This window comes from Aspergillus ibericus, assembly GCF_003184845.1.
Source record: "Aspergillus ibericus CBS 121593 unplaced genomic scaffold BO80scaffold_14, whole genome shotgun sequence".
In the NCBI taxonomy this organism is placed as follows: Eukaryota; Fungi; Ascomycota; class Eurotiomycetes; order Eurotiales; family Aspergillaceae; genus Aspergillus; species Aspergillus ibericus.
In genome coordinates this window covers 502,348-525,420 of record NW_020292112.1, presented here as the reverse complement: position 1 = coordinate 525,420, position 23,073 = coordinate 502,348, and the positions used below count along the sequence as shown (strand labels likewise).

Sequence of the window (23,073 nt, the reverse complement as noted above, 5' to 3'; positions counted from 1 at the left end):
ATAGACCCGCGGTTGCATTTTCATTAACTAGAACTCTGAATGTAGTATGTAGTATAAATATGGGTCGTAGAATGGCCGCCGAGCCTGTGGCTACTGCGACTCGATCGACTCGCTGCTTTTCCCGTCTCCTCATCTCCACCGCTGCCATCGATTCCGCTCGGGGATCTACGATCTACGGATGTGGTCTTCGGGGGCGTTGTGGCGCTGCTCCCAGCCTCGCGGTCGCACGCGGTCTCGCCTGGCGCGAGGGGAGATGGTTTGGAAGGCGAGTCCGGCCGGTGACCGCCAGACCAGCGTCAGCGCAGCCGTTTCATAGCTGCAGATACTCCGTCCTGTACGCTGTACCCCAGCAACAACGCTTGAGAGTTTGCAGTCGCTACCATCCTGCGAGCGCGGGGCTGGCTGGATGGCCCCAAAACATGTTGCTCCTCAAAAAGCAGTAAGACACGCCCATGCCCTTACTTCACATCCATGTCATCGCCCTCTCGCACCCCGGTCGCAGGTCCCTTGTCCCTCGGCGACGGCCCCTGCTGCTCCCCCGTCGGAAAACTCAGATACTTCCAGTCCTCAATCTCCTCGATAATGCACTTCAACCGGTCCCGGATGCTCTCGACCGCATAGGTCCCCAGGATCAGCCTCAGCGGCGGATACGAACAATGCCCAAGCTGCCAGACCAGATGCGCCGCCTTGACCGCACTGGCCGGCTGCTTATCTCCCAGCCACATCAGCATGCGCTTCGCATGCGCCGCCGGCGCCGTGGGCGTATTATACGGCTCACTGGGCGGCTTGACCAGGAAATGCCCGTACAGGGGCAAGGGCGACGCCAGGTTATGTTCGGGATTCAGAAAGGCCGAATCCGGCACGAGATCGCCGATGTCGTCGCGTCGCATGTGGCCCGGCTCCACCAACGTGGTTTTGATGTTGAAGCTGTCCACCTCGTACAACATACTCTCCATCAAGCCCTCCACTGCGTATTTGGACGCACAATACGGACCCAGCCCCGGCACGCCCAGCGCCCCCGAGGTCGAGCTGAAGATGAGGTATCGGCCGGACCGCCGCTCCCGGAAATGGGGCAGGGAGAGCTGGATCATGTTCAGGGTGCCGGTGAAATTGGTCTCGAACTGGTCCCGGATGTCGTATTCGTCTTGGTCTTCGCAGGCGCCGATGACTCCGTACCCGGAGCAATTGGCAATGATGTCGATGCGGCCGAAGCGTTCGATGGTGCGGTCGATGACGCGTTTGACGGTCTCGCGGGCGCGCACGTCACACAGGAGACCCAGGCAGTTCTCGTGGTCGGTCTCGAGCTTGCGCATGGCTTCGGGGCTGTTTTCGAAGGTGCGGCCGACGGCGGCGACGAGATCATCGCGCGACAAGGCGGTCTTGACCAGGGAGCGGCCCATGTGGCCGGTGGCGCCGAAGATGAGCCATACGAGAGGTTTGGGGGGGTTCTGGGGCCCCGGCGGGTCGGTGGTGGTGGGGAGCTGGAGCTTGGGCTCGCGGGCGGCGCTGGCGGAGGGGGAGACGGCGGACCCGGCGACCCTATGAGGGGAGGGGTAAAAGTCCATGTAGGGAGGGTGTTCGTCCCCGCGCCGCGCCTGGGTGCTGCACGTCGTGGAGGGTGGTGAGGGTGAGGTGGGAATGGGGAAGGGGGGAAGCTATCCACTTATCTATCCAGGCTGAGCAACTGTTGGCCGCGGCTCTGTCCGGGGCCGGTCACATGGCCAGGTGGCACGTGCGCCGACCGGGTTACACAAGGATGAACAATCATACGGTAGGTCATCTATCTACAGGGCAGGCGAGTATTTCATGCATCTCCGCTTATTATGGACCCAATGCTAGCTAGCCACCAAGATCGCCAGAATCCCAAAGTGACTTCGTTAGTGTTGGCGCGGACTCCGGCGCAAGCGCTTGGCCGGAGGTTCAGCATCCCGTTCGACGGCTCCAACCAGAGCCCAATTCTCGTCATCCTCGGGAGACTGCCCACGTTCCGTCGAGCGTCTGGGCTTCTTAGGCTCGCGTTTTGAGGGATGATACAAAGAAACGGTGAACAGCTCGAGCTTCGGGGAGGAATCCTGTTGGTCATCGTTGGCTGCCGATGTGTTCTCGGTCTTCCGGTCCAGGGATTGGTTGCTCGCCGCGTCCGTTTTCGCCGGCTTCTTGGATGAGCTATCGCTGGGCATGGAGAAGATGCGGGAGAAAAGGCTGGCCTGCCTGCCAGCTTCGATAGGTTCCTCCGCCGCCGCATCCGCCACACTGGGATTCTCATCTTCCTCTTCTGCGTCACTGAACTCCCACATCTCGTGGATCTCTTTTCTCACCAACGCAGTCCCCCACAGCGAGAGTAGAACCCCCGGTACCAGATACAAAAGCGCCGGCTGGGGATGGTCAAAGATCTGCATGACGACTAGAGTCGCAAGCATCCCCAGCACGTATCCAATGATGCTGGCGGTAAAGTAGGGTTTGGGAAACGATCGAGCGTCATGGTACGGAGGTTCCAGCTCCGGCTCGCTGGGTGTAACCGAGCGGGTCCAGAAGCGCTCGCCCCATCCGCCCGTCGCGGACTGATACACAGGTCTGACAACCTCCGAGCCGTGGCCCTCCGCTCGCGCCTTGTGCATGCCCTTCCGCTTGTAGTACAGGTAGAGGTCGAACCGGAGCGCCAAGCCCACCATCATACCGGGAATGATGATGTCGCCCAGTCCTAGCATGGCCAAGGAGATGGTATCGGGTGCTTCGCCGGGTCCCGCAGGACGCGGAAACAGGAGCTTGATCGGAACATCCAGGGTCTTTGCCACCGTCACCATCAACGGAGTGAAGTAGACAAAGTAGATGTCATAGAAAAACAAAGATCCCAGGATCAGTGACCCGGTTATGAAGGTCGACGGAGACATGAACTGCAGCGTGCCGTAGCAGAAACTGAAGCCCAGGAAGTTGGTCAGCCACCACGGCTTGGTGACGAAGGTGAAATAGCCGATGGCAGGTAAAGCCACAGCGACGCTGAGGAGGTCAAGCACGCTGAGCCAACATTCCACGTGGAGTACACGATGTACATGGACCCGAAGTCTCGCCCGCCAATATGCCACCTCACGGGCGGACCAAAGAGCTGCACGAGCGGTATGTAGCAGAGGAATCGCGCCCAAGACCCCGGGGAGGGGCGAATATCGGACTTCCCAAGACTCCTCGCTGGAACCCTCTGGCCGGGCCCCTTGAAAGACGCGTTCGGCCGGCTTCGGCTTCCAAATCCTGCCGGAACCGCTGTACTTTCGAGGAAAGACAAATGACCTCATGACCGCGAAGCCGTCTTTCAGAAAGGCTATGGCAAAGAGCATGCCCATCTGGGAGAAGTAGTAGCCGAGGATCTTGTTCAGAAGATCGGCACCCATGTACTTGATCACCAGATACAGCCCCCCCAGAGTAAGACCAGCAGTCAGTGGGAACATCAGCGCATCGCTTGGTGCCAGGCCCTCCATCTTCTGGGTATCGCCCAAGCTTTCGTCCTCATCCGTGTCCGACTCGTATCCATCTTCTTGCGATTTCTTCGGGGATTTGACGGCCGACGATGGCTTGGAGAGGGAGGCATGCGCGCCAATGTAGATGGGAAAGAGAGCCGAGACGAGCAGATGACCGTAGGTTGGCAGGAGAGGTTTAATAACGGTGAAATGGTAGATGGCCTGGCCCAGGACCTCGGCGAACGGACTCACCTCGTCCATGGTGGCGGCGGGGGGCCTTGCCGCGAGGACCGGCGAGCTGGAGTAGAAGGAAATCGAGGTTAAACAGAACGGGGTCGGGGTCAAACAAGCAATTAGTCCATGGCTTGGAAGGCGTTGAGTGTGGTTAAGAACCCCGGCAGCTCCGAAGCGTGCGATCAGCCAAAGATCATTTGAATGATTGTTGTTGATGTTGACGAACGGCCGTCGGGCCGGTGACGGGAGAGCACGTGATACATCTAGATCACGTGCAGGGTCTCTTTGCTTCTCCGGTCTGGCATTGCCAATTCTATTGACGCCCCGCTGCCAGCGAGAATCTGACAATGCAGTACAGAGTACAAAGGATGGAGTATCTATCTACATAGTACTACCACAGTATGCATAGTATGCACTATGCTCATAGCATAGGCAAAGTGAATGTAAGGGAGGGAATCTGGCCGAGTTCCCCCCGCATGTCTCTCATCCCGCTTATTGCTTAGATAGATAGTTCATGTGCCCGACAAAGTCTAGACCGGGAGGCCCCAACCAGGGGGAGAAGATGGGAGAGCTCGTCAGGCTATTCTACAGACTTGAGGGGTCATCGATGGTGCCATGTGTTGTTCAAGGGGGAGAGAACTTTAGACGGCCCCGTACTTGGGAGCCCAGCATGCCCTCCCTTTCGGATCGCAGTCGGCGGGTTTCACTAGATAGATGGGTGGCCTTACCACCAACTGCCGGACACAATGTCGGGCCTGGCTAGAGCTGGTTTGAGCCGAGGTCGGATTTTGATCAGAGGCGGAAGGTTTCGATTCTCTAAACCGGTTTTGTTCGCGTTCGTCTGCATTGCGGCGCGCAGACCTCCTGCCCTCCTGCCCTCCTGCCCTCACTGGGTCAATGGGTTGCAATCGCAGCTGCAGAGATGCCATGTACGCGTCTGCGGCATGCAGCCACCACTCGCCTTCGTTGGGCTGGATATCCCCAAGTCAGCAGGGCAACCCATCCCTCGCTGACTTGTTCGCACTTGTAGTCACACAGAGCAAGACACATACGCTCGCAGCAGCACTCACCGCAACGATCGATGCTCTGGCGGGGTCAGGCGTGTTGGAGGGTACAAATTCACCTACATCCTCGCCCTCGAGATTCGTCCAGCAAGCTTGCAGAACCTGTCCGATTGTCTCTCCCCCGAACAATCTTTCCCTCACGGTAGCCCAGCCCGGACTTCTTAACCTTGCTAGCCCAGCAACAACATGGCTCCTTTACAGAAAGTGATTGCGGTGTACGGAGCCACTGGTAAGTCGTGCCGGCATCTTCGTATAACTAGAGAGCCCATATAGAAGTGCTGACGTCGATCCCCAGGTGTCCAGGGAACGGCCATCGCCCTCTCGCTTCTCAAAAGCCAGCAAAACTTTGTCGTCCGGGCATTGACCCGGAATCCTCAGTCGGAAAAGGCCAAGGAACTAGCCCGTCTTGGTGCGGAGGTGGTCAAGGCCGATGGGTTCAACGACAATGGGATGAAGGATGCCCTTTCTGGCGCCTGGGGTTTTTGGCTCAACACTCATCATCATGATCCAGTAAGTAGACCACAGGATCGATGGTGCCTCCCACCCTGAGGGCTGCAGGCTAACTATCCATGCTCAGGCGGTAATGCAACCCAATGGCCCAACGGACGAGGATCTCGGCAACCGACTGGTCGAAATCGCGGCCGCGGCCGGCGTCAAGGTCTTCATTTACAGTACCTGCGAGTCGCCTGCTTTGTTCACCAAGGGCGTCGCGCCCGTGCCCGGCATGGATGGTATGTGCGCTCCTGCATGCCTTTTCTAACCCCATGGATATGGAGGTCTAACTTCGCCCACCACAGCCAAGCACCGGGTCGAGATGTATGCCAGAACCTTCAAGGAGTTCGACTCCGTCATCGGAGCCTTCCCGGGGTGGTATTTTGAGAACTACATCACCCCCGAGTACGCCCAGGCCTTTGGGGGATTCCCCATGTTTCCTGACAACGAGGGCTACCTGACCTGGCAGGCCCCCCTGGTGGGTGGTGAAGGCAAGGTCCAGACCGTCTCCATCAAGGACGATTTCGGGGAGATGGTGCACGGAATGTTCTTGAACCCACTGAAGTGGCAGAACCGAACTATTCAGTGCGTGAGTGACGCGTTCACGTATGATGACATGGTGAAGACGTTCGCCGAGGGCAAGTCTCCTATTGAACTTTGTACAAGGAGGGTAACCTGTAGTACTAACCGGCTTCGCAGTCACCGGCAAGAAAACGCGTCACGTACCTCTGGCCTCGGCAGAGGACCTCCCTGCCCATGGCAACAGCGTGATGATTGAGTTGCAGGATGTCTTCCGGTACACTCAAAACAACAATGGTTGGTTCTTTGGCAACCCCGACGATTTCGAGACTTGCCAATCTCTGAAGGATGAGGCGCGCCGGGATAAGGGCCTCGAGCCGGAGCCGGTTATCTCCATGACCAAGTACTTTATCAAGCACTATGGACCCAACTAGCTTGGTAAGACGAGAGTGCTCTGTTGTGATTAATGAGACATCGGATGGCTGCTCCACGACACTTTACTTTGTTGCTTCGAACGTAGCATTGCGGGTTAGGTATCGGACCATTGCTCCCTAGTAAAGCAAAATGAAGATTAGGCGTGTGTTCAAGGGAGAAATACTATAGTACTATGATGGCCCCGTCGTAGCAAACAAAGACTTCTATCTTGTGTGTGGCATACGTGGGCGGAAGCCTGAGGCAGCGGGTCAAACATCGCATCGGAATTGCCCCGCCAGCCCTCGGGCGGTGAGGGCGCAGTCAGGTGATTTTGCACTGTTTGCGCGATAACAGCGGTCTCCGAGGGCAAAACTTCCGCCGGTCATCGCGAGCGAAATCACAAGCCACGCTCTCGGCGACATTCGTTTCTCGGTCCTGCAGCGAGAGAATCGCGGATAACTGCAGTGTCTTGCCATTGGGCTTTTTAACTATCTTTCCCGGTCACCGACGACACTCCGAGACGCCTGCCTCGAGCTACGTCAATCGAAGTTATCCGTTCAACTCTTCCACCCCGCCATTGCCCGCGGGGCTCTTTCGTACAAAGAACATAAACAAAATGGTCCATTCGACACCCGTACCAAGCAGCGGCTTTCAAGCCTTGATTCTCTGTGGTCCTGGCGAAAGCTTGAACACAATTTCCTCTAACCCGGAAGAGAATCCGAAATGTTTAATTCCCATCGCAGTATGTGTTGGCGGATCTCCAAGCCAGCTTCAATCGCAAACAGTAACTAACATCGATTGATGCTCAGCTAAGGCCGATGGTCTACTACCCGCTGGATTGGTGCAAGCGTGCGGGAATAACTGGTGAGTGGTGGCAAGACATCTTTGACGGCCCATTGTGATCTGCGGGCTGAGCATAAGGTCTTCCGGTTTAGATATCGTCCTGATTACACCTCCCTCCGCTGTTACTCCCCTCAAGGCCGCTCTCCAACAAAATCCGTATCTTACGTCTCTCCATTCGCCCTCACCCACTGTGATCGCCCCGAAAGACCTCAAGATGACAACGGGAACGGCGGAGCTACTTCGCCTACCGGAGGTACAGGCGTGCATTCAGTCCAATTTCTTGCTCCTGAGTTGTGATCTCTTGTGTGACATTCCTGGTGAGCATTTGCTTGAGGCATGGTTGGCCTCCCAGAGTGAGCTGGGTCCCACCGCCCAAGGAGGCCTGTCCGTGTTCTATCCCGTCAAGGGCGTTCAAGACGAGATCAAGAAAGAGCCAACCGATTTTGTGGCCATCACTTCTCTCGAGCCAGATGAGGCCCCGGCTGTCTCACGTTATGAACTTTCCAAACTGGTTATGTCGATGCCGATGGATACCCTGAAAGAGCAGTTAGAGAATGAAAAGGGGCTTCTACTCCGCCATACCTTGGTTGAGAAGCATGCGTCGGTCAAATTGTTGACCAGCTACAGAGATGCACATTTGTACGTTCTCCCCAAGTGGGTCCGGTCACTTGCCCAGCACCAGGAGCGATTCGAATCCGTGAGCGAGGACTTGATTGGATACTGGGCCAAAGCAGAATGGCAGCGTGGGCTGAGTGCGAAGCTCGGGATCGATGAGATCCTGGGCGGTCGGGACGAGACTCAGGAAGAGCAAGGAAGCAACGACGGGGATTCATTGGAGGAAGAGGTTGATCTTCGTGGCATGACCACTACCCACGCCCAGGGCTCCGAGGCCCGGGGTACAAAGTCGTCGGTGGAAGTGCCGCCGATTCTCGCATACACAACCAAGCCGTCGAAGCAATTAATTCGCCGCGTTGACAGCTCCGCCCTGGTGTTGGCGATGTCACTGCGTCTGGCCAAACTTGAATCGATCGAAGAGGTTGGCCGTGCGGCTGCTTCGCCTTTCAGCCATGTCTCGAAGATTGCGACTCCGGAAGGGGTTGCGTCGAAATCTATTGTCACAAAAGGCGATTGCCTACTGGGATCCAACGTGACGGTAAACCCCCTACCCTTCTCTTGATGACACCGTGCAACTAATGTCTTGAAAGGTGGAGGAAAAGTGTGTCATCAAAGAGTCGTGCATCTCGGCCAACGCGAAAATCTGCAGCGGTGCTCGCTTGACGAGGTAGGCATTCTAGTCTCTAGATCCTAGAGCAGCCGAGATTCTAATCCGCACCAGGTGTTTGATTATGGACAATGCTGTCATCGGACCCAAGTGTGTCCTCACGGGATGTATCGGTAAGTTGTTTGCAATAGATTTGCCATTGAGCTCGTCAATTGACAATGTTTCAGTCGGTCGATACAGTCAGGTTGGGCGCGAGTCCATGCTAAAGGTGCGTGTGAATTATTCCCAAAAACTCGGATCGACTGCTGACCCAATTTTCTCCAGGACTGTGAGGTCCAGGATGGCGTGGTGGTGGAAGAAGAGACCGACGCCAAGAACGAACAGTTTATGAGCTTTGAGGGACTTGAGGAGGACGACGAGGACGGCATGGATGTAGGGGATGACCAGGACAGTTATGACGAGGCGGGTTTTTAGGTGAATACAGTAAGTAAAAATGAATCTCAACCTACATATCGTGCATAGGGTTCGGCAACACTTTGCGATTCCCTTCTTTCTTGGAAACACAGAGATGCTTGCTTCCCAACAAGCCTACAATATCAAAAAATGCCTAGTGTATAGAGAATGCCTGGCCCTACCCTTCCGCCAGGCTCGTCCTTTCCGCTTTGACATCGGATATATATTTTCTAATCCCTACTTGGTAGGGTGAAGTGACGTTGGCACATGGACATCATTAGCTGGTGCCTACCTCCCCCTACTACCCCTAAACTACATACTAGATAGTATGCAAGGTCCAAGTCCAGCCTATCGACTTGTTGCTCCATCTTGTTTCGAAAAAAACTTTTTTTTTTTTTTTGCACGGCTAGGACTGGCGGTTATTAAATCTTGACAACCCGGGCTGATGCCCGGCATGCTCTTGCTCTGCAGCAACTGCTCCAAATCCGATTCCGAATATCAATCAACAGCACGCGCTTTACTGTCAACTGGAGAGGAGGCTGAATACTACTCACCCGTAGGTGACAGCGCTAATGGCTCCGAGGCCATCACACTTCACCATTCGATGCGCAGGAAATTCAATCACAGTTCAAGTAGTTGATCGATTGGATAGTGGTCATTGAACCCCTCCTGCGCCGTGGCGCACTGGGCCGTCTTGAGCCTCACAAGCTCATCCATCTCACGCTGCTGTTCAGGATCCAAAAGCCGCATACGGGCATCAAGAGAGATGAAAGCTCCATGATACCGCTGGTCGATAAATGACCAATAAATTTCATCGAACATGGAGCTGTACCGTGCTGCTAGGCATACCCAGAATAGCCCGGTCTCCATAGAGAGCGCCATCCGTGGGGAGAGGCGCTGCGACTCGGAGAGAAGATGCTGTTCTATCAGTTTGTTTTCGCAGTCGCTTAGCACTTCCAGAAAGGTATGAAGTCGGGGAGTATAACGAATGAGAAACTCGTTCAGATCGCCCTCCCAGTCCTCTAGGCTTTGCAACAAAAGCCACCAAGGAGCTACCTGTATAAATTCAGCAGGCGCAGTATATGTAAACTCCCAGTCAATCACTCCCGAGACACGGAAGCCGCGGGTGGTATCAAGGTCGATCAGGATGTTGGAAGGACGGAAGTCATCGCAATATAGCCGGAACGGCCCCTGGGTATGCTCGGTGCCAAGCTTCTTCGTGATATTCAGAAATAAACAACGAGCGGTGAATTTCTTCCGGCAGTCCTCCTCACTGCTAACAGCATCGTGTTCCTGTAACCGAAGATGGGAGAGGTGCTGCCTAGCGAGTGCTTGAAAGTAGTCCGTGGCTGAGCTGAAGGTGTGCGAGGGAAACACTTCTTCGGGCAGATTTGCAGACACCATTAACTCATTCATGTTGAAGGTGAGAGGACGCCTAGTGATCGACAAGCCCCTTTCAGTCTCCTCCAGCGCGCCAATGGTGTCAAATTCATGCTTGGACAATTCGAGGATGAGCCCGGCCATCTCACGATAAGCCCGCTTCAGGCTCCGATCGCTTATTTGGGGGTTCAAGACTGGCCGTCCTTCGACAGAAGGATCTTTAAGCACCTGCGAGAGCGGCATGCCCTCGAGGAATGACATGACAATGTAGGGGCCTGCCCAACAGATCCCGGAACCGAACACCTCCGGAACCGGGATCGACGTGGTGTGCGAGAGGTATCTCATGGTTGCCACTTCGTTACGGACTTTTTCCCTGCGAAGGATGGCTCGGCCAAGGGCCGCGATACGAACAATAACATCTGACCCTTCGTCATATCTGACCCGATAGCAAATGTTGAAAGCGCCACTCTTCCACAGGCATGCAGACGTGGGTTTTCCTGGCCGATGCTTCTGCGCCAACTGCATGGATAAAATCTCGGGGGAGCGGCTCGACCAAAGCCTCAGCCAAACCGCTGCCTTTTGCTCCTGCTTGGCCACCACATGCTGGTCGAACTCCATGGTTGCAGTCGCGCAGGCGAGCGATGAAATCGATGCGGGGGGAAGTGTCAATTCTGGACGCTGTTTGCATCTCGGAGGTCTAGGGGGCAGGCTACCTGAAGGGGAAAAGGCCCGAGAATATGCCCCTCAGTCCAGATCACATGGTTCTTCTCTCCGGGGACTCGTCTCAGCTCTCAACATGCTGCAGGAGGCGGAGGAAATACACCAGTGAGCACTGGTTAGCTACGAAAAGGGCCCTCGGTCTAGACGACCTTTCGATCCTTAAGACTTGGCTCACGATCCTGCCGTTCTTTATCGCAAACAGGGAAAGTTGGAAAGGGCAGACGCCATGTTTGAGCGCGTGTTATCTGGTAAGTAAAAAGGCCTCTGGTCCCTCTTGTCCATCTGTGCTTAGCGTTCCATAGCGTCCAAGGCCTCCAACTATAGCCAAATGCCCCCTACAAGTCGAGACGGAGTTCGTCATGACGGCCGTTACTCTGCTGCTCGGTAATGATGTGATCCGTGATTTTCTCGGCCACCATGACTACACCAAGTCAATATCCGGCCTCGGGCTCGTCTCTAGGGGGTCAAAACTTACAGGCAGTAGCGAGAGGCAAAGCGGGAGGCAAGAAAGGGAAGACCGAAACATCCACAACCCTCACTGGAGCCCCCGAAGGCAAACAGGCAACCGGTCAGTCTAGCTCGCTCGATCCCGTAGCTCAGGGGCAGCGACTCACCATTGTCCAGCCCAATCACCTTGCCGGTGCTATCTACCACCGCGTTGGGATCGTCCTTCCTCCCCATCCGCAGAGTACAACCGGCGTGATGCATCGACCGGTACCCTGACCTCACGGCATCCTCCACCTCAGTCCAAGTGACAGCCTCGGTTCCTGGGGAGATCTCATCGCTGGCAAGGAGCTCGGTCAAGGCCGGATTCTCGAAGATCGTGCGCATGTACTTTACGGCACCGACAGCGATCTCCAGGTCCGTGTGACTCGTCAGCCATCCGGGCCGAACGAGGGCTTTGTCCGTCATTTGGGACGAGGTGAGGGTGACATTGCCGCGGGACACGACCGCCATGGGAACCGACGCGAGCGAGGCGTAGTTGCCGTCATTGGGCCAGCTTTGTCCCATTGGGTAGGTGACCATGATCACCTCAGGCCAGTCTTTGGGGAAGCTTCCCAGATCTATGGATGAACATGTGAGACTTCAAGGCTCATCGCCCGGGGGACTCCGAGTGCATACCTTCTCTGGCTTCCCTGGTAAAGTTGCGCAGCTCTTTGGGAATGTCATAACCCAGACCCACATCGGGGCCTGGGTTGAACAGCATGCCGGTTAAGTTGTTATTAAACAGGGCGATATTCTCCTGCCTGACTTCTTCATCCTGCAGGATGGACGTGGTGGGCACGTTCACCTTGTAGGTGACTGTCAAGACGATGTGGTCCTGCATGTGTTGCCCAACGCTGGGACTGTCAAGGATGGGAGTAATATCCCACTTCTTCAGTTCATCCGCCGGTCCGACTCCGGAGACCATCAGCAGCTGGGGGGAGAGAATAGCACCTCCCGCGAGGACCACCTCGTTCTTCGCCTCGATGGTAAAGTGCTCAGTCTGGTTCCGGGTGACCGCGACCCCTGTCGCGGTGGTACCATCGAAGAGGATCTTTTCTGCGAGGGTATCCGTGAAAATGTCGAGCTTTTTCTTGTGCGGCTTATCCTTCACGAAGGCGGTCCAGGTCGTGGCGCGGGTCCCGTCGGTGCTGTTGATGAGGTCCAAGACCCAGCTCGAGCCGAAGAGTTCGCCGGTGGCGAAGCTCAGGGCGTGAGGCACCCCCATCGCATCCAGGCCTTTACGGATCCACGTGCCGAAGGGGTGCGCCCACCGGGGATAGGAAAGCTCCAGGGGTCCGGTGCCCTGCAGGCTGGACGGATCGTACTCGGGCGTCGCGTTGGCCCAGCGGGAGGTGCTATTGGGGGGCGTGAAGAAGACCGACTTGTCGAAGTACTTCTCGGTGTTCTGGTACGTCCAGGACTGGTCGTCGACCTCGTCGGCCCATTTTTGGAGAGATCCGACGCTGGGGCGCAGGTAGCCAAAATAGGAGAAATCGTGGCTTCCCCCGACCTAAACAAATTGAAGATGGCTAGGTCAGCAAGAGCAAATCCCTGGATCGCTTGGGGACGGGGCGATATAAACGGACCATCTTCCCGCTGGTAAAGTTCAGGGTGCGTCCATTGGTTTCCTATCGAGCGTCAGGCAAGAGAAACCGAGGTAGGGTTCCGGGGGGGGGATCAGGCACACTTACCAAGGAAGGAGGCACTTCCCACCAGTGCTCGGTCAAGTCGTCGGGCGGATTGTCCCAGTTCTCGTCGTATGCGGGGACCGAACTCTTGTTGCCTGCCACTGTCTCATAGTAACCCCCGCGCTCGATGACGGCCACATTATAGAACTCCGCCAGACGGGCCGCCGCGATGAGGCCGGTGACGCCCCCGCCCACCACGACGTAGTCATAGGGCTCGGTTGGCTCCGAGGGGTTCTTCTGGGCGTCTGGCCCCAGATACTGTTGGAATTGGGGACGACGGTGGTAAACAAACGGAGAGCATAAGGCCGGGGTCAGCCACAGCGAGGAGGCAGCTAGCAGAGGGAGCAGTTGAGCCCGCATGGTTGTGAACGGGGTTTGGCGCGAGGATGGATCGATCTACTGTGCCCTACGAGGATGGGGGGACTGAGGTATCTGATCCCTCTTATATCTATACACTGATGCATCCCGAGGCTGCACGACTGCACGACTACACGACTGCACGATTGTACGACTTTACGACTCGATGACGCACCAGAGTCCAAGGATCAAGGCCATGGCGGCCATCACCTCTCCATCATCTAGATGGATCTATACTGCTTGCGTCGGGATGTCTGATCCGTACCGTGGAAACGGAGCAATGGAACTCGGCTTCCGCCAGTCCCGCCCGCGATGTCCTCCCCGGGCCAGCCCATGGGGAGCCATAAAACAGTGAAGTCGATACCCGTGGGTGGAGTAGCGTTGCAATGGCCGATGAGTATACTCCGTACGGAGTACACCATGATGCATCCATGATGCATCCATGATGCAGACAGTTTCAAATTTGGATTGAGTAACAAATGAAGCGGCCTCTTTTCCATCACAAAGGGCCGGTAGCTCAGGGGTAGAGCGTGGGACTGCAGATCTTAAGGTCACGCGTTCAAATCGCGTTCGGCCCTTTCCTTTTTTTTCCCCCCCTTTTTTTGCTTTTCCGCTTCGTTCAATGACTCTCATCACACTTTTTTTTCTTTTTGTGATTGGGAGAGGGGGAGCCTAGTAGTCCCGGTCCCTGCGTGGCATTCGTCTTCCTTTAATGTTATTTTTTCATCGATTTGGGTGGGATCTTGGTTTCGGTGGTCCTTCGCCCGGGTAGCGGTTCAATATATATCTGATTAGGGCTTCGCCGTCCACATGCCCGCTGTTCACCCAGTTCTTTCTGATCGCCTTCTGACGATGTGGTGTTACACCAAGAGTGATGAAGGGTTATACTATGTAATACAATGCTACTGCCACTGCCACTAGTAAGCATCCTAGCCTGCAGCCGGGCGTGCCGGCATGCAGCTCGGACGTGAAGGATCGAAGCGGCACCGTGAGATCAGCCTAGTAGGTAGCTGAGCGCCCGCGGGGTTTGGTGGAGCCGGGCTACATGCGATTGGAAGGCTGCTAGTGGCGACCAGAGCGCCAAGCAATGAGCATACGAAGTAGATAAGAGGCGGGGTTTGCGGGCAAGAGATGCGAACGCCACGTCATCTCACCCCGAGCTGAAGGGCTGATCAGTTCTACAGGATCGAGGGTCAGAGCTAGGTTCCATAACGTTTTATTGTCATTACTATTGGTGCGTGCTGCCATCCCCCGCTCAATGAGGCGCGGCTACCCCGGCCTCGTTCGCTTGGGAGCTGATCAACTTCTTGTAGGCATTGACGGTGCCATCGAACTTGTGCACGGTACCCTGGTCGCACACCCAGAGGCTTCGGCACACATTCTGGAGCATGGTGACGTCGTGGGAGACCATGACGACACCTCCTTCGAAGTTCTGGAGCGCCTCCGACAGCGCGTCCATACCCTCGATATCCAGGTGGTTGGACGGTTCGTCCAGCACCAGGATGTGCGGGTTCGTCAGCGACAAGCATGCAAAGGCCACACGAGACTTCTGACCTCCGGATAGAAGCTCCATCCGCTGTAGGCCCGTCATGCCGGTGATACCGAAGGCGCCCAGGTGTCGGCGGTACTCCTCATCCGTCTTGCCGGGGTAGGTCTTGGCCATGAAGCTCACCGCACTGGTCGTGAGATCCAGCGCATCCACATGGTGCTGGGCGAAGTAACCGATGCGCAACCGGGCGTGTTGCGACAGTAACCCGGACGTGGGCTGCAGCTGCCCGGTAAGCAACTTCAGGACGGTGGTCTTACCAGCACCGTTGGGCCCGACGATTCCAATACGCGAATCGAGCTGCACGTCCAGATCCACATTTCGGAGCAGGGGCCGGTCCTTGGTATAGCCGAAAGACACGTCGGTCATCTGAACAATGGGCGGGGAAAGCTTTTCCACATCGGGGAATTTGAAATGGACAACGTAATCACTCTCGGGGGCCTCCAGCACCGGCATTCTCTCCAGTTTCTTGATGCGGGACTGGGCCTCGGACGACTTGGCAGCGTTGTACCGGAATTTGTCAATGAATGCTTGGAGATGGGCCCGCTCGGCCATCTGTTTCTCGTATTCGCGCTTCGCGTTCTTCTTCCGTTCCTCCTTGGTGGCATAGAACGAGTCGAAGTTAGCACCCTTGTAGTAGTCCAGCCGTTCGGAGTGCTGATGCATGATATCGGTCGCCACCTCGTTCAAGAACGCTCGATCGTGAGAAACCACCAGGATGGTACTGGGATACGTCTGGAGGTAGTTGGAAAGGAAAGTAATGGACGGCACGTCCAACATGTTGGACGGTTCGTCCAGTAGGAGCAGATCGGGCTCGCAGAACAGGGCTCGGGCGAGAGCCAGTCTCATTCGCCAACCACCAGAGAAGGTCTTCGTAGCGAACTGCTGGCGCTCCGCCGAGAAACCCAGACCAGCCAAGATACTGGCTGCACGGGACTCTGCCTTATCCGACTCCATCTCGGCGAGCTTTGCGTGAATGTCATTCAACGTGATGTCCAGACCCTCGCGTTCATGATCCAGCCTGGCAGCATCCTTGGACGTGTCGGCCATGGAAGACCGTTCGGCTTCGATTTCCGCCAGCTGCTTGGTGATCTTGTCCAAATCAGCCAGGAGACGCTTCCGCCACACGTCCGCATCGAGGACGGCCTGAAGTGCCGGGGTGTCATCGCCCGTGATCTCCTGTTCGACGTGGAGAATGGAAATGTGGCTCGGAATGGCCACCTCTCGGCGACTGAGCGCACGCAGGAGGGTACTCTTTCCGATACCGTTCTGACCCACGAGACCGTAGCGACGGCCATACGCCAGGGAGAGCGAAGCGTCTGTCAAGATCCGATGGCCGCCAACCGAGATGTCGATGCTGTCCACCTTGATGTCCTTACTCTTGGACTGCGAGTCGGAGCCCAGTTGCAGAGGGTTGACCGCCATGAAGAACTCCTCGTACGACATGGTGCTGTCGGGCTGGTTGAGAAGGCGAGACGATTCGTACTGCACCGTCTTCATCTGCTTCTTCTCCTGCTTGGCACGAATCTTGCGCTCTGCCTTCTCGAGCTTCTTGCGGTCGACGCGAGACTCGACCTTTCTGGCATTGGCCGACTCCAGATCGACGTTGCCACCCGCCAGGCCCAGCGTGGAGGAGATATTCCTCTGAGAGCCGACGTTAATGGCCTGGTCGAGCTTTTTGGCGGCGAAGGGCATCTGGCGACGCTCCGCATCCACGCCATCGGACGCACTCAGCGAGGAGATGAATTTCTCGACCAGGTTGCGAATGGCCTTTTCATTCTCGGGGCTGAAGTCGCCCGAGGCGGAGACCAAGAGCTCAGTGACCAAATCGGCGGCTTCCGACAGCGGCGACGGCGCATTGGCATCTTCAACATAGGCCTTGGACGCATGGGCCAGGTAGCCTACGGAGTATTCGGAGATCACGCGGTCGAGACCGGGAATCTGCGCCTGGAGTTCCGTCTCCATCTTGACGGCTGACTGCGGGGACACCGTCGGAGGGGATGGAGGCAACGCCGGGCAGATACAGGGGAGCCTAGAAGAAGCCGCAAGAAGGTGGGAAACTTAGCGAGTACCCACCGTGACCGGAATAATTGTCGTCACGATGAACAGCGTAGAATCATAGAGATTCGATCGATCGACAGACAGGTCGAGACTCGAGACCGACGAGGTTGGTTTGCCCGCGTTGTGTCATTAGAGTTTTTCCGAGGCCCGGCCGGCCCCACGGACACGTGATGGTGGGGTTCCTGCCTACTTTGTATACTTTGTATCGACTACACAGGATTGTGTACCGAGTACATAGTCGGACCTATGATATCGACTTATAAATTCCGATAGCTTCGAGCGTTCTACGAGGTGCACCATCCCCCGGACGGAGACAATTTCTTACGATAGGGAGCCCAGACTGGTCTGCCGAGATGCGCATCAATCGGACTATGTGATGCCCCCACTCGTCGCAGCGCAGACGCCTGCGGGCCATTCCAACCAGGTGGAGTGCAAGGTCAAGACGGGTGGCCTCACCGAGTCCACCTGAGGGCTGCCTTTATATATACAGAAAAGTATCACACAAGGGGGCGAACGATATTCGTTATGGGTATATACATGTAGATGCTGGGGACTGCCATTTAATCAACAACTCCCGTGTCGTCGGCCCAGCTCGGCTGGATACTACGACACACGCCCTCGTAATCCCGAAACTTTTGCACATCCTCCGTCAGTCCAGGGGTGGTCCAAAACATGGTCCAGTTCGTATCCGACAGCTTCCATGTTCCCTGCGACCGCTCGAAGTACCACTTGTTGACCGGATTGTCCTTGCGGCTGCGCCAGCACACCCCGTTCGGGAAGCAAGAACGTACCATGGCATTGAACACAATGTCTGCTACGCCGCCGGCGCCTTGACTGCGCTTCAACACCGCAAACTTATCAAGATATGGAACCATGCGAGCTTGGCTCGCCTCGCTCCCATCATCCTTGACGCCGGGAGGGAGCTCCCAGGTCAAGATGGCGCCCCCCTCATACTCCCCCGCAATGATGAGCCCGGCCAAGCGGCCATTGACTCGATCCAGGTAGTCTTGCACGTCAAGCTTGCGGTTGAAGGAGTCTTCGATCAGGCGAACAAGTCGTGGCAGGTCGATAGAAGGATCGTCGAGCCCCAGTCGCGGCCGATTCTGGGCCGTCCAAGCTGAAACCCAGGGATTGGGGATGATGGTCAGCGGCATGCCTCGCTTGACAAATGTGGTATGGGAGCCAAGCGCAGCGACGGAATCCCGCCTGCCGTTGATGGCTGCGCGTCTGCTGAGCGGTAGAGAAGACGAGAGTAACGGCTTGTCGGTCAGTAAATTATGAATGAGAGGGTTCCTCTGTCTTCGGGTCCCGACAGCTGATACGTCGGCACTAGCACTTTCAGGACTCTGTGCTGAGCTTGCCACTTCGAGTGGGGAAGTGATGATACCAGACGATGCCGAGGGTAGCATCGCTAGTGCGGCTTGACTTAGTCGCAGGTTATCTAGATGACCCTCAACCACGCCTGTGTTCAACATTAGATCTGGCGAGTAGGGCTTCTGACTAGGGGGTACTGGGACGACTTCTGAGTCCGCGAACTTGGAGAACGGATTACTGTCAGCAATCGACGGGAGGTCTCTTTCGGGGAGATTGCTCCTCGCTGACGCGGCCGACTGCCACACCCGCAGTAATTCGTTTTCAATATCACTAAACTCCTGTTCCATATTGATAAAAACGTGGGATGTCTGAGGCCCACTGAAAGCAGGGATTCCCCCCAGAGGATCCAAGAGGATTACTCGATCTAATGATACTTCCTCCTGCAGGCTCGTGATGCGCTGAGCCGTCAGTAAGGGGTCTTCATCGGGATCGGGTACTGTTGCCAAGCCGGCAAGCTCCTTCGTCAGAGCCAAAATGGCATCGTTGGCAGAGACGGTCACCGCCCGAGGAATGTCTTCGGTATAGGCAATTGGGGCCACGACAACGATCTGGCCATCCCGCAACGGCCCGAGCAGAGCTTTCCGTGATAGGACTTTCGGCGTCACCGGATTCACCGATGATATAGACAAGACGGAGTCGATATGGGCCGATTTCGAATCAGGCTGGGCATCAACGGCTGTCGAGATACGATCGGCCTGCTCGGCAGCAATCCTGCGTAGCTCATTGGTATCGTCCGCTGTACCCGGGTCCACCATCACACAGCAAGCCATGCCCAGGCGGTTCAGCTGCGACAGGGTTTTGGCCACGCCATTGATTGTAGGGTCGTCGAGGAGCTGCGGAGTGGTAATCTTGACCAATGCGAGGTGCAGGCGCTCAGACACGTCTTGGGGGGGTGGCGGTGATGGGGTTGAATCATGCCTGAAGACAGGACTGTCGTAGACCGACCGGGAGGCGCCATAGAAGGACCTGGAGTTGACGCCTGGTGACGAGGGGGGAATCGGGGCTTCGGGTTGCTTGGCGGTCGGTTTGGGCTGTGGTTTCTCTTGGTGTTGAGCTTTCAGGCGGGCCAGATAGGATTTCGCCTCTCGCTTGGTAGACGCCGAATTCAGCAGGCTGAGGAAGAATTCCCGATCTAGGAGTTTCTCCTTGGCGCGGCGACCCAGCCGATCCTGGGATCTACTGCTGGAGGAGAAGTCGGCGCTGTGCTGGACTTGCCGACCGGAGACGGAGGAAAGAGCTCGACTCGGCGGGCCACCGCCTAAGGCGGCCCGGTTGGCCGTCCGCAACCCCGTCAAGGTCCTGGAGCTCATGAGTTCAGACCTGAAGCTGAGTCGGGGCATCCATGCCAGGAACAAAGCCGATCAAGGAATAAAGGGAGCGAGCCAGGCAAGAGAGAGAGGGAGAGAGAAACGCGCAAAGAAGCGAGAGAGGAAGAGGATGGATGGGCAGTCGGAGGAAAGCGAGGGAGCTAGGCCCGATGGGGAGCCGATAGCGGGGCATCGGCACGTGCCTTTGATGGTGACGATTCCCATCAGGTACGGTCGCATGCATCTGCAGACGGGAGAGGCGATGGATCCAAGGAGTTAGGTGTTACCTCGCTCATGAGTGCGTCTATGGAGCTTGTCAGCACGGAGGAAGTACGTACAAGGACGGAGGAGGATGGACGGAGGAAGAGGTTTATCGCAGTATCTAGATACATAGTATCATGTAGATACTAGTGTCACCGGTTACGTCAGGTGATTGGGCTCTGAGTCACATGGCTGGCGCTAGTCCATCCCCCATCGACCATCAACCAACGATCGAGCCGAGATCCCTCCGGAGTTAAAGTACTCCCCACCCCGTCGGGTTCACCATGCACGATCCCCTGTTCTAGGGAGCCCTGGGCTGATCGTGTACAATGAGCAAGCGTCCTCATCAAGGGTCCTTCTCCCGCCCCGACTCCCAGTCCCCCGACTTGGTGGATGACACCCCCCAAGGCCTCTCGCCGGGGCCCCCCGAGCTCGCTCCTCATCATGCTTCCGGCCCCAGCAAAAAGCCCCGGAACTTTATAGCCACCGTGGTTGGTACCTCTCCTCCGCCAGCACGTGGGCCATAGTAACAGTAACCACTCGACCTAGGCATGTGAGAATTGCAGGCTGAAAAAGACCAGATGCGATGAGTCGCGACCCAAGTGCGGCTTGTGCAAGTCGCTAAACCTGGATTGCGTCTACAATGAGCGCAAGACCTCCAAGTAAGGCAGCGGGCTCTTTGCACTCGACTATAATCCCTCCTACACCCAGTCGATCTGGCTAACCCCCCAAGCTAGGCGGGATCATTCTCTGGGCTTGATCATGAGTACGCTGCATCGACTGGAAACCAAGTTGGAGAGTGTTCCCACGGCATTCGCCAAGGAGATCCACTCTCTTCGGAGGCAGATGTCGCATGGTGTGGGCAGTCCAGATATGACCAGCTCACTCGCGCGTCATCATCGCAGCACCAGCACCTTGGGTCTGTTTGAGAACCCCACCCCGGAAGCAGTGCGGCTGAACGACCTGGAGCACGATGAGCAACATCCTCATCCCAATCCGGCCGAGTCCAACGGCCTGGTCTCAATTTCATTCAGCCAGCACGGTGTAATATCCTGGGTCGGCGCACAGGAGATCCTTCCGCCAAGGCTACTCGAAGCCCATGAGAAATTGGGCAAGAATTATGTGATTGACCTAGAGATGGAGAGACCCCATTTGCCCATGTATATTTGCCCCTTCCCCGCTCAGGCTGGGGAGAACTGGCTGGATGCTCTTCCATTGGCCATGGTAAAGGGACTCTCGGATGCTTTCTTCACCACCTTCAATCTGTTTACTCCGATCATTGACAAGAACTTCTACTACGCCTTCACCCTGGGGGCGGCGATCGAGAGCAACTTTGGCTACACGATCGAGAGTTGCGTGGTGTTAACTATCATGGCCCTGGGCTGTATCGCGGTCCATGCCTACCAGGAAGGCGATTATCCACTGCTCGGGACGCGGGGGGCCCGGTTCGAGCCGCCCGAGTGGATGGGAGTCGTCTATGAGAATCCCCCCGGGTTGCGCTTCTTCAACACCGCTCGGCAACGCATTGGGTTCCTCATGTGCGATAACAACCTTCAGAGCTGCCAATATTATCTTCTGTCATTGTATGGCTTCCCCAGCGGCAGCTCTCGCCTAGTTGCTGACCACGCGAAGTATTTACTATAGTCAGATTCTTCGCCCGATGGATTCGTGGGCCATGATCCACCGCGCTGCCACATGCTGTCTCTCCATGCTCACCAAGTAAGTCATTGCCCACCAACTGTCATGTTCGGGCCTCCGTGGCACTGACACCCAGACCCCTACCCTAGTCGTGATGTCCACTTCGATGAATGGGAAGGCGACATGAAATCCCGGGTGTATTGGAACTGCCTCATGAACGAAACCATCCTTGTCCAAGAACTACACGTCCCACCCAGTGGCCTCTCCCGACTTGAGGAATATGTCCCCATCCCCAAGTTCATCACCTTTGACAGCGTCGGCTTCGCGGCCTCCCGCTCGATGTCGCTAGAAGAGATAGATGATTCATTCTTTCAATATCATTTCCTCGCGCAGGTCGCCCATCGTATCATCTTGACCCGGATCCGCCATTCGCTGTACTTCCACTGTGAGTTCCCCCGCTCCCTTGCTGGCGCGCCTATGGCCGGACTGATCCATTCCCGCCCGGTCCAGCCGACTCGGGCACATTCCCTCACCCTGCCGTCAACGCCGAACTTCGCCACCAGTTGGAACAGTGGCGCATCAACCTCCCGGCCACTCTACAATTCTCCGACTCTCCGCCGGCTCTCCCGCCGGATTCCACCCCTTCCGCCGCCCCATCGCCAGCCTCCCATCTTCCCTTCACCTCCACCCGCCACGCATTGTCTCCGGCCATCGCCGTGTCCGAGGCCATGCTTCGCGGTCGGTACATGATCGCCAATTTCCACATCGGCCGCCCCTATCTGTATAAGGCCCTCCACATCCCCGACTCATTGACGGAGAACGACCTGGAGCAGATCCGCAGGGGTCTCCTCAACGCCGTAAACTGGCCGGTTGTTGGGGGCGTCTTTCAGCGGATGAAGAGTTGCATCCCGATAAAGTTCGCCTTTTGTTCCCAGTAAGCCCACGCGACCCGCCTCCCACCCACCGAGTATGCTTACGGATCCCTCTCCCAGGTTCTTTGGCCAGATTCTCCTCTTCTATTGTATATCTCACTCTCCCGATCGGCGATTGCACGAGACCCTGCCCACGGGCTGGGAACAATGGAACCAGGAAATGTTGCAGTTCCTCGAGGACTGTGCACAGTCCAGTCCGGCCGTGGCGAAAGATCTCGAGCTGTTGCGGTTATTGTAATGTAATGAATAGACGATGCTCCCCGACGGGATGGGGGCTATGCTTTCTCTGGACATGATATATGGGGACCATGAATACACATGACTATAGGACTACTCGTGAAGCCGAAACCGAGCGCTGGGTGTCTAGATACGAGGAACGGCCCGGAGCCCGATTCACTCCGCCCGCCCGGGACAGGAACCGTCTCGAACGGGCCGAAGTGACCGACTCTACGGCGTTGACACATAGCGTTTCTCGCATTGTTCATTTCCCTCACGACTCTCCGTTCCTTGGGAGGTGGAGCTAAAAGAAGTTGAGCCGGAATGACAAAGTCATTGAACGGAGAAGACAAGTAGCATGTATCATCCGCTGTACTGGCGGGATCGCGCATATCCGCGAGAGAATGAGGTCTTCCG

The 23,073-nt window shown here is 56.4% G+C and overlaps 9 protein-coding genes and 1 non-coding gene across 10 annotated transcripts; 4 read left to right on the top strand and 6 right to left on the bottom strand.

The window, feature by feature from the left end:
* Positions 1 to 8: 8 nt before the first annotated feature.
* On the bottom strand, positions 9 to 1,638 carry BO80DRAFT_424139 (SDR family oxidoreductase). Its single transcript, XM_025719208.1, has one exon. The coding sequence runs from the start codon at positions 1,563 to 1,565 to the stop codon at positions 459 to 461; it is 1,107 nt and encodes a 368-aa protein (XP_025576547.1). The 5' UTR covers positions 1,566 to 1,638; the 3' UTR covers positions 9 to 458.
* A 128-nt stretch (positions 1,639 to 1,766) lies between these two features.
* Positions 1,767 to 3,938, bottom strand: BO80DRAFT_424138 (aspartic endopeptidase). Its single transcript, XM_025719207.1, has one exon. The coding sequence runs from the start codon at positions 3,708 to 3,710 to the stop codon at positions 1,878 to 1,880; it is 1,833 nt and encodes a 610-aa protein (XP_025576546.1). The 5' UTR covers positions 3,711 to 3,938; the 3' UTR covers positions 1,767 to 1,877.
* Positions 3,939 to 4,605: 667 nt separating this feature from the next.
* On the top strand, positions 4,606 to 6,485 carry BO80DRAFT_424136 (NmrA/HSCARG family protein). Its single transcript, XM_025719206.1, has 5 exons — positions 4,606 to 4,976; positions 5,043 to 5,257; positions 5,325 to 5,478; positions 5,545 to 5,877; positions 5,939 to 6,485. The coding sequence occupies exons 1-5, from the start codon at positions 4,934 to 4,936 to the stop codon at positions 6,190 to 6,192; spliced, it is 999 nt and encodes a 332-aa protein (XP_025576545.1). The 5' UTR covers positions 4,606 to 4,933; the 3' UTR covers positions 6,193 to 6,485.
* An 85-nt stretch (positions 6,486 to 6,570) lies between these two features.
* BO80DRAFT_404522 (translation initiation factor eIF-2B gamma subunit family protein) lies at positions 6,571 to 8,873 on the top strand. The gene is made up of 7 exons (XM_025717686.1): positions 6,571 to 6,914; positions 6,982 to 7,036; positions 7,108 to 8,168; positions 8,221 to 8,297; positions 8,352 to 8,410; positions 8,465 to 8,505; positions 8,562 to 8,873. Exons 1-7 carry the CDS (start codon positions 6,789 to 6,791, stop codon positions 8,709 to 8,711), a joined length of 1,569 nt encoding a protein of 522 aa, XP_025576544.1. The 5' UTR covers positions 6,571 to 6,788; the 3' UTR covers positions 8,712 to 8,873.
* A 220-nt stretch (positions 8,874 to 9,093) lies between these two features.
* Positions 9,094 to 10,763, bottom strand: BO80DRAFT_424134 (phosphotransferase family protein). The gene has a single exon (XM_025719205.1). It carries the CDS (start codon positions 10,686 to 10,688, stop codon positions 9,312 to 9,314), a length of 1,377 nt encoding a protein of 458 aa, XP_025576543.1. The 5' UTR covers positions 10,689 to 10,763; the 3' UTR covers positions 9,094 to 9,311.
* A 239-nt stretch (positions 10,764 to 11,002) lies between these two features.
* BO80DRAFT_424132 (GMC family oxidoreductase) lies at positions 11,003 to 13,365 on the bottom strand. The gene is made up of 6 exons (XM_025719204.1): positions 12,968 to 13,365; positions 12,863 to 12,904; positions 11,913 to 12,786; positions 11,405 to 11,854; positions 11,266 to 11,328; positions 11,003 to 11,211 (listed from the first exon to the last, which is right to left on the bottom strand). The coding sequence occupies exons 1-6, from the start codon at positions 13,322 to 13,324 to the stop codon at positions 11,126 to 11,128; spliced, it is 1,872 nt and encodes a 623-aa protein (XP_025576542.1). The 5' UTR covers positions 13,325 to 13,365; the 3' UTR covers positions 11,003 to 11,125.
* A 462-nt stretch (positions 13,366 to 13,827) lies between these two features.
* BO80DRAFT_t132 lies at positions 13,828 to 13,899 on the top strand. The gene has a single exon. It is a non-coding gene; the product is annotated as a tRNA-Cys (tRNA).
* A 622-nt stretch (positions 13,900 to 14,521) lies between these two features.
* BO80DRAFT_424131 (putative AAA family ATPase GCN20) lies at positions 14,522 to 17,025 on the bottom strand. The gene has a single exon (XM_025719203.1). The coding sequence runs from the start codon at positions 16,830 to 16,832 to the stop codon at positions 14,577 to 14,579; it is 2,256 nt and encodes a 751-aa protein (XP_025576541.1). The 5' UTR covers positions 16,833 to 17,025; the 3' UTR covers positions 14,522 to 14,576.
* Positions 17,026 to 17,488: 463 nt separating this feature from the next.
* Positions 17,489 to 19,612, bottom strand: arg2 (acetyl-CoA:L-glutamate N-acetyltransferase; the record flags this gene model as incomplete). The annotated part of the gene is made up of 1 exon (XM_025715640.1): positions 17,489 to 19,612. The coding sequence occupies one exon, from the start codon at positions 19,610 to 19,612 to the stop codon at positions 17,489 to 17,491; it is 2,124 nt and encodes a 707-aa protein (XP_025576540.1).
* Positions 19,613 to 20,199: 587 nt separating this feature from the next.
* BO80DRAFT_353085 (putative C6 finger domain protein) lies at positions 20,200 to 22,678 on the top strand (the record flags this gene model as incomplete). Its single annotated transcript, XM_025715647.1, has 7 exons — positions 20,200 to 20,361; positions 20,420 to 20,532; positions 20,608 to 21,453; positions 21,503 to 21,589; positions 21,658 to 21,953; positions 22,019 to 22,442; positions 22,501 to 22,678. The coding sequence occupies 7 exons, from the start codon at positions 20,200 to 20,202 to the stop codon at positions 22,676 to 22,678; spliced, it is 2,106 nt and encodes a 701-aa protein (XP_025576539.1).
* Between the last annotated feature and the right edge of the window lie 395 nt (positions 22,679 to 23,073).